The 8,646-nt window shown below is 45.4% G+C and overlaps 1 protein-coding gene across 1 annotated transcript; it reads left to right on the forward strand.

The window, feature by feature from the left end:
* The first annotated feature begins 822 nt into the window (after window positions 1-822).
* On the forward strand, window positions 823-2,071 carry LOC125917685 (upstream-binding factor 1-like protein 1). Its single transcript, XM_049623815.1, is given in 2 exon segments — window positions 823-1,500; window positions 1,502-2,071. Coding segments are annotated over 2 exon segments (1,236 nt in total). The 5' UTR covers window positions 823-834.
* Window positions 2,072-8,646: the final 6,575 nt, after the last annotated feature.

An 8,646-nucleotide genomic window follows, 5' to 3' on the forward strand; every position in this document is an offset into this window, starting at 1 on the left:
TTCTTTAAAAATAAGTAATTTAACTATCAGCAGGCTTAAGACTTTTCTAAGCGGGTGTAATATGCCTAGTTAACAAAAATTATGTATGTAAGTCTTTCCAGTTTACTCCTGAGCTTTCAATTAATGTTATTGTTTTGACATTTACAAATTTATAAACTTATTTTATTTATTTTATGTTTATTGTATATATAAATGGGGATATCTAGAGGGAATGTTCTAGATTTCATGTAGTTTTATATTTGGTTTGGCCCTAAAACTTAATTGGAAAATCTTGTTGCAGTATGGTAAAAGGGACTGAGGCTTAAAGATGAGAAACACGGGGGTGCCTGGGTGGCTCAGTAGGTCAAGTGTCCAACTCCTGATTTTTGCTCAGGTCACAATCCCAGGTTTATGGTATCGTGCCCAAAGTAGGGTTCCTCGATTAGCATAGAGCCTACTTAGGTCTCTCTCTCTCTCTCTCTCTCTCTCTCTGCCCCTCTTTCAAGTTTCTGAGCTCTCTCTCTCTCTCTCTCTCTCTCAAAAACAAAGCAAAACAAAAGAAAAAATGTGAACATAAATTTCAACTCAGAAGTGGGCAATTTTCCATTTCTGTTTCCATTTACATTGTTACATTGTTTACATCGTTAAGGGTGATTAAATTATGGGGGGCGCATATCCCAAGTGGGTTGTAATTTTCTCATTCATTGCTTCTCTCTCTCCTCAGAAACATGGACCTCCCCACACTTTAGGACTTCCAGAAATAACTCACGTGCTAAGCCTTGAAAGTGAGAAAGTTTGAGCTCCTGCTGAAGTTTCTGAACTGCTAGGACCAGATAAGTGCCCCAAGAACTAGAAATGGCGTTGTCTAGAGGCCGAGGTCACTGGTCCAAAGAAGACATTGTGAAGTTACTGGACCGCATGGAGACTAACCTTCCCTCCAATGACAGCCACACATTCAAAACAACCCAGTCACAGATGGACTGGGAAAAAGTAGCTTTTAAGGATTATTCTGGAGAAATGTGCAAACTCAAATGGTTGGAGGTTTCTTATCACCTGAGAAAATTTCGCACTTTGACAGAATTAGTCCTGGAAGCCAAGGAACATGTTGAAAAGCCTGACAGAAGCAAAAAATGTAAGAAACATCCGGACTTGCCCAAGAAGCCCCTGACTGCTTACCTTCGCTTCTTCATGGAGAAGCGGCCTCAGTGCTCCCAAAAATATCCCAACCTGAGCAACCAGGAGCTGACCAAGGTCCTGTCTAAGAAATACAAGGAGCTCCCAGAGAAGATAAAGCTCAAATATATTCAAGATTTTCAGAAGGAGAAACAGGAGTTTGAGGAGAAACTGGCTCAATTCAAGGATGACCACCCTGATCTATTCCAGAACCCCAACAAATCGGATGTAACCAAGAGGAGCCCAAACGGGGCCCAAAAGAAGTTTCCGAGTCACGTGCCAGAAGTGAAGTCTCCCCTAGGAAGCTGTTTTTCCAAGAGGATGATATTCCGTGGAGAGCCCCGAAAGCCCCCCCATGAACGGATATGAGAAGTTCCACCGGGATTTGTGGTCAAGTAGGGAGCTGCGAGATGTGCCCCCAAGGGAGCGCAGGGTGGAGATTGGCAGGCGCTGGCAGCGAGTCCCGCAGAGCCAGAAGGACCATTATAAGCAGCAGGCTGAGGAGCTGCAGAAACAGTACAAGGTGGATCTGGATGACTGGCTCAAGACCCTGTCTCCTGAACAGTATGCTGCCTACAGAGAGGCGACCTATAGTAAGTGTAAAAACATGAGCATGAGGGGAGGCCCAGATCCCAAGGTCAGACGGACAGATCTGCAGTCGCCATCAGCAAGGAGTCTGCAAGAAGGGCTTGGACAGGAGTCAGGGCTGCAGCCTCCGGAGACAGAATCACCAGAGACCACTGGGGGCAATGCTCATGCCTCTTGGGGATCAGGAGAAGATGAGGAAGGGGAGGAAGGGGAGGAAGGCAGCAGCTCCTCAGACTCCAGCAGCGGGAGTGGATGCGAAGATTGTGAGTTTGGGGACAGTGGCTCCAGCACATCTTCCTTAGGTGACTCCTCTGATGCGGACCCCAACTGAGTTTTGTTCAGCCACTAAAGGGCGGGAAAGAGAACTTCCCAGCAAAAGTCCAAGGCATCTGTGTCAATTGGAAGGGCTCTTCTTTCTGTCCCTTTTCATTTCCTTCCTTTTTGCCTTTCCTCCTCAATTCAGAGGAGGACTGGTTGGAAAGAGGGGATCTGGTGCAGTATTTTCTGGCTCCCCTCTGTACCCCAGATCCACCCCCTAGAAACTCCATGCACTGAGTGCCCTTGGAATAAACAATGAGATGACAGAGCTGTGAGGAGAACACTGGATTAGACTATTTCCTGAAGTGAGACGTTTTCCTCTCATCTGCATGCCACAGCTGGCAGAGGACGCCTAGGAGCCTGGGTGACCCTGACATTTCCTGTGGAATCGTGCCTCAGGACTCCTGCACCTCATCTGTGATGAGGAAGGGGTAGGAGGCACATATGTGTATGTATATCGAACTCCTATATCTCCACGAGGCTTACTAATATCAAAAAATAAAAATAGGGAACTCAAGACAGAAACATTCCTTAAGATAACTGTCCTTATTAAAGGGAGCATGTCACTGGCTGTGATGGATATGGACACTGTATTTCCAGAGAATACCAAAATTCTAAAACACTTAAAATTGCCAATGCTTGCAAAATATATATTGTTTTATTTTAGCCTCAAATATAACTTCGTGATTTTGCTGCCATTTTGCTTTCAAAACTTAGTTGACTAAGTTTTAAAATGTATTTTCTAAAAGTAGCCATGAGTTGATCATTGTAATGGTTTCATGATCAGTTCAGTTTTCTCTTCTTTCTACTTTTGTGAATATTTAGTTTTTTTCTATGAATAAAATATTGAAAGCAGAAAAGAACAAATCTATATTTTTTTAATCTTTGAAAAACTTCATGATTTCATTTGAATGAGTGCCTCTATGGACTCAAGGAATTATGATTTGGATCACCAATCCTCTAGGTGGTTTCTGCATTCGTTCCTGGCAGAAGCCTAAACTCCTTCCTCCTGTTCCAGGCACAGGTGAGTCTCAGCTTTAACATCCAGGATAGATGGATGGATGATGGATGGATAGATAGATGAATTAGATAAATAGATAGGTAGATACATACATACATACATACATGGATAGATATATGGAGACACAGACATAGATGTATATACTCTTCTCCTGGCCTTTCTGTGAATTCTTGTCTCAGTATTATATTGTTGTCATTATTTATCTTATGGTTATGTTTGGAAATGTATTTAAGGCTAGTGTCCTCTAATTATACTCTTTTCTCCCTGTATATTCCTGGATGTTTCCATATTGTGTTCTCATGAATATTAGTATCATAGAATTAGTCATATTGTTTTATATGAAAACCATTAAGGCTTGAGGGTTTAGGTAACCAGGTGCCTTAGTGAATTTTTGTTAAGGGATTTTCTAAGTAAATGATATTTAGAAAATAAAGGCAATAATTACAATTTTATACCTCTAATTCCTCTTTCTGAATGTGTTGGTTGGAATATCCAAAACAATGTTAAGTCAGAGAAATGTATGCCTGTCTTACTTCTGAATTTCAAGTTGATAGAACTTGCAATGACAATTATGCTGACTAATATTTATTTGAAATAACTATAATGTATTCAGAAAATGCATGTTTACTTACCTTATTGTTCTTCTTAATCCATAATGTTAATCATTGTTTAAAAAATCACTCATCTCATGTATCAGTGTAATTTTTCCATGGCTATATTCATACTGGGAATTGGGTTATTGAATTAACTAATTTTTTTAAGCTTTAATTTCTATTTTTGAGAGAGACGGAGAGAGAGAGAGTGGGGGAGGGGCAGAGAGAGAGGGAGACTGAGGATCTGAAGCAAGCTCTGTGTTGGCAGCAGAGAGCCCGATGCCAGGCTAGACTCACCAACGGCGAGATCATGAATTGAGCTGGTGAAACACTAACCGAACGAGCCACCCAGGTGCTCCAAGTTAACTGATTTTTAAGCCCACATCATATTGCAGACACCCACTTTTGAATACTGTGTTAAAGATGACTACAGTTTAGGCACACTTCCTTTCTTATGGATATTTACACAAGCTTCTGGGTATTTATTCACTTCACCAATGCTTTTTCATGATCTAGATTTGAATTCATTGTTTTTCCAGTTTAGTAAGATCCAAGTGGGTGTGGGAACAGGATTCATTAATTATTACATCAAAGCTGAAGGAATTCCCTAGGCTCCTCCCTAGAAAACTGAAACAAAATGTAGTTAGGGAGAAGTACCAGGGAGGAAAATCTCCTCAGAACTGTTGCAGACACATAGACTGGGCTGGATTAGCACTTAGGCTCTTTCATTTTGCATAAGTTGGACAAAAATTGAATGGGAAATATCAAGGAGTCACCTGTGTGCTGTCATGTGCCTATCTGAATCTGAAACACCAGAGGAAGGGCGCATATCTCCTCATATCAGTGACGCTTGGCCTGAGTCTCAAGGGAGCAAGTCAAAGCAAATCAAAGGGAGGCCAGGAGATTGTAGAATTAGTTGCTTCCTGAATTTACCACCCTTATCATTGGGCATTCCTTTCCTTCAAGTACCATAAACTCCTGGTTTCCCTTCACTGCTGTCTCTGTCTTGGAAATCTACATATTCTCATGTAGCCTATATGCCTTTCCAGCATGAACCCATCATGTCCCACGTGTCTGTTATTCTCACATTAATTAAGTCCATATATTTCTGCAAAAGTCGTACCACAAAGTAATGATCTCATTGACATCTCCATTACAGTTTTCCTCTGGCACACCATTCTTCAAATGTCAAAGACAGAATTCATCCCAAACCCAAAACCTGCTCCTCTCTTGAGCAATGATCCCACCCATCATCCAATTGTCCAAATCCTTCCATTCTATACTCACCAATGATCTCCTGCTTCATTTTCACCAGCACAGAGCAGGTGACCCATCTTCTCAGCACACAATTGTAAATGGGAGCTCCAGGAGGCCTGCCGAGCTCTAATGGAATTTTCCTAAATTCTCTTGGCTGGTTCAAACTTCTTCAGGTTCTACCAGTTGTCACACAGAATGAGATATGAAAGACTCAGATATGGCGCTGGGAACCACAGGGCAGCTCCAACACCTCGTCAGTGATTTAAAGTGCAAGCTTTTAGGGGAGGTGGCTGGGTGACTCAGCTGGTTGAGCATCTGACTCTTGATCTTGGCATAGGTCATGGTCCCAGGGTCATGGGATCCAGTCCCCGAGTGGGGCTCCATGATGAGCACGGATTAAGATTCTCTCTCTCTCCCTCTAGCCTTCTCCCTGCTTGTACAAGCGCTCTCTCTCTCTCTCTCTCTCTCTCTCTCTCTCAAACAAATTAATTAACTGAAGAGAAAGGTTTTGGACTTGGGCGGTGACTCAAGTAAGGCAGCCACTGGGAAGTGGGGAGGGAGGGAACAAAGGGCCAAATGATTTGATCTTTACTCATTACTGGTGGGAAAAAACAGACAAAAACAAAAAAAAAAAACATGGAGGCACGAGGATGTCTGGGGTCATCTTACCCTGGGGGAGGGGACAGGATGCTGTACAGAAGGCGGACCCTCCCCTATTCCTCTAGGGCTAAATGGTAGGGAACTCTGGTCATTGGGACAGCTCCAGTGTCAGCGGAGAAATCCTGACATCAGAAGGTCCTCAGGGACAGGGTGGGGCTCAAACTTCTTCAGAGCAGAGACTTGTTTCCCTTGTTAATCCACAGCCCCAGGATTAAAGGGGATTCTACATCCTCTCTGCGCGCTCCCCTTTGTGTCTATGAAAAAGGCAGTGCGTGGATGAAAATGTGTGATCTGAAACGGACTGCACAGTTTTCGAGAAAATCATCTGAACCACCTACAGAGGAAGCTGGGGGTTCCGCGGGCCCCACCTGTCGCCTACCCTGGAGGGAACGGGTCCCACTGTCCCCAAGGCTAAGGCTTCCCAGTTCATACTCCAGGCGCCTAGAGAGCAGTGGAGGGCACTGCAGTGGAGGGCACCCTGTCGCCAGGGTGAAAGAAAAGCCTAGAAGGCCAGGGTCCCTAAACCAACACTGCAATTCGCGGAGATTCAAACTGGATCTGAAATCCCCCAGGCAAAGGCTGAGCATCTCTACCCCTTTCCCGCCAGGGATGCAGGACGGCGGCGACCACACCCACCACCGCGCAGGGCCGGCCCCGAACGGTCCCGCAGCCAAGGCCCCTTTGCACGCGGACTCTGGGGTGTTCGATCGGCCTACTGACTCGTCCCAATGAGGCCGGGAACCTGCACGGGGCGACTAGGGGTAGTGGCGCGGTTTCCGAGGGAAAAAAAAAAAAAAAAAAAAAAAAAAAAAAACATAAAAGGGAAGCGGAGCCTCGGGAACAGACCCAAGGGGCGACAGGACGGGGGTGGAAATAAGGGCCCACAGGAGGGAGCCCGAGAGCAAGCGGAGCCGGAGGGACTGGAGCGAAGAGGCGTCGCCAAGCGCTTCCAGCCTCGGGGCCCCTCCGGGCTCTGCGCACCAGCCTTAGGGGGAGACGGGGTCCGCGCAGCCGGCCGCCCGGCCGGGAGCCTTTCTCTGGGTGCTGAAGTCAGGGGTGACGTAGAACAGGTGCGGGTGCGGGTGCGGGTCGCGATTGCATTCGGGTCGGAACGCGACCCCGGGACGTGGCTCAAGACCCGAACGGAAGCCGGGAGATCGCGGGAGGAATGCGGCGCGGGGCGTGGTCAAAACAAAGCGAAACCCACTGGAGTCCCTGATGCGGCTCCCCCCTCCCCATCCCCCCGTCCCCACGGAGCCTCTGCTCGGGATTTCTAAGACCTTGTAGAAGGCGCGGCCCAGAAGCGCGCCAGCTCCCTCTGACCTCATCCCACCCGCGGAATTAGGACGAGCTCACTGGTCCTCACAGCTCCTCACATTTTACACGAGGAAGTGCATGGGCTTCAGAAGGATTTCTCCTCCTCCTGGGCCCTTTGGGCGCTCGATTCCAGCTACTGGGTTGAGAACACGCAGGATTCCACTTTGAAGTCCGGCGGGGGGTGGGGGTGGGGGTGGGGGTGGAGAATAAAACGAAAGGATGGAAGGACAGAAGCCACAGAGGTACTGTGGCCCCGCTGGCAACGTTTTTGATGCAAATTCTCTAACAAACACAGGGGAGAGAATGACTGGTTCCTCTAAGCCATAGGGAAAATAATAAAACTGCCAAACAGGGAAAGGAAAACAGGTCTGTTCTCCAAGAGGCAGATGCAGAAGCCTGGATGGTCTCAGCTCCTGACATCACCAGGTGTTCCTGAGAGTCCATACCTGCTGGGCTGGAATTTCCATCTCCTTTAGCAAAGGGCTGAAGATCTTGCAAAGACTGGATCAGAGAGAGAAAGAAGAGACAACAAGATATTATAATACGAGAGGAGAAAAATAAAACTGAAGAGACACTACACAAAATATGCAAACCTTCCTCACAAGTCTTCGCAGACTCTCCGGCTGATGGGAGGAGGCAGGCTTTCTCCTGCACATCTGGAAAAGCTGCACAACTGCTGTTCACTTCTATGAACACGTCCCTCTACGGCCAGCATCCTTCATTTTCATATTATGTATATCTGAGCCAAGAGTCAGATTCTCAACTGACTAAGCTACTCATGCGCCCCAAGCATCCTCCTTTTTACAAAATTTATTTTACCAACTTGAAAATTGCAGAAAGTCCAGAATCTCGTAGTAGCCCTGAAACACTGATACACTTGCTCTCTATTCTTTCCATTTTTTCTGCATCTTCATTCTTTTGTTCCCTCTGTATCTTTATTCTTATGTTCTCATACATTTTTACTGTAGACACATGCTTTTTGTTAGCTTTTTTGATGCATAATTTACATATCATTTAACCAACTTTAAGCATATAGAATTTTTTTGGATTAGTTGTTTTTTTATTTTTATTTTTTTAAATATGAAATTTATTGTCAAATTGGTTCCCATACAACACCCAGTGCTCATCCCAAAAGGTGCCCTCCTCAATACCCATCACCCACCCTCCCCTCCCTCCCACCCCCCCAACAACCTCAGTTTGTTCTCAGTTTTTAAGATTCTCTTATGCTTTGGCTCTCTCTCTCTCTCTAACCTCTTTCTTTTTATTTTTTTTTCTTCCCCTCCCTCATGGACTTCTGTTAAGTTTCTCAGGATCCACATAAGAGTGAAACCATATGGTATCTGTCTTTCTCTGTATGGCTTATTTCACTTAGCATAACACTCTCCAGTTCCATCCACGTTGCTACAAATGGCCAGATTTCATACTTTCTCATTGCCAAGTAGTATTCCATTGTATATATAAACCACAACTTCTTTATCCATTCATCAGTTGATGGACATTTAGGCTCTTTCCATACTTTGGCTATTGTTGAGAGTGCTGCTATAAACAGTGGGGTACAAGTGCTCCTATGCATCAGCACCCCTGTATCCCTTGGATAAATTCCTAGCAGTGCTATTGCTGGGTCATAGGGTAGGTCTATTTTTAATTTTCTGAGGAACCTCCACACTGCTTTCCAGAGCGGCTGCACCAATTTGCATTCCCACCAACAGTGCAAGAGGGTTCCCGTTTCTCCACATCCTC

The sequence above is a fragment of the Panthera uncia genome, unplaced genomic scaffold (genome assembly GCF_023721935.1).
Source record: "Panthera uncia isolate 11264 unplaced genomic scaffold, Puncia_PCG_1.0 HiC_scaffold_2224, whole genome shotgun sequence".
NCBI lineage: Eukaryota > Metazoa > Chordata > Mammalia > Carnivora > Felidae > Panthera > Panthera uncia.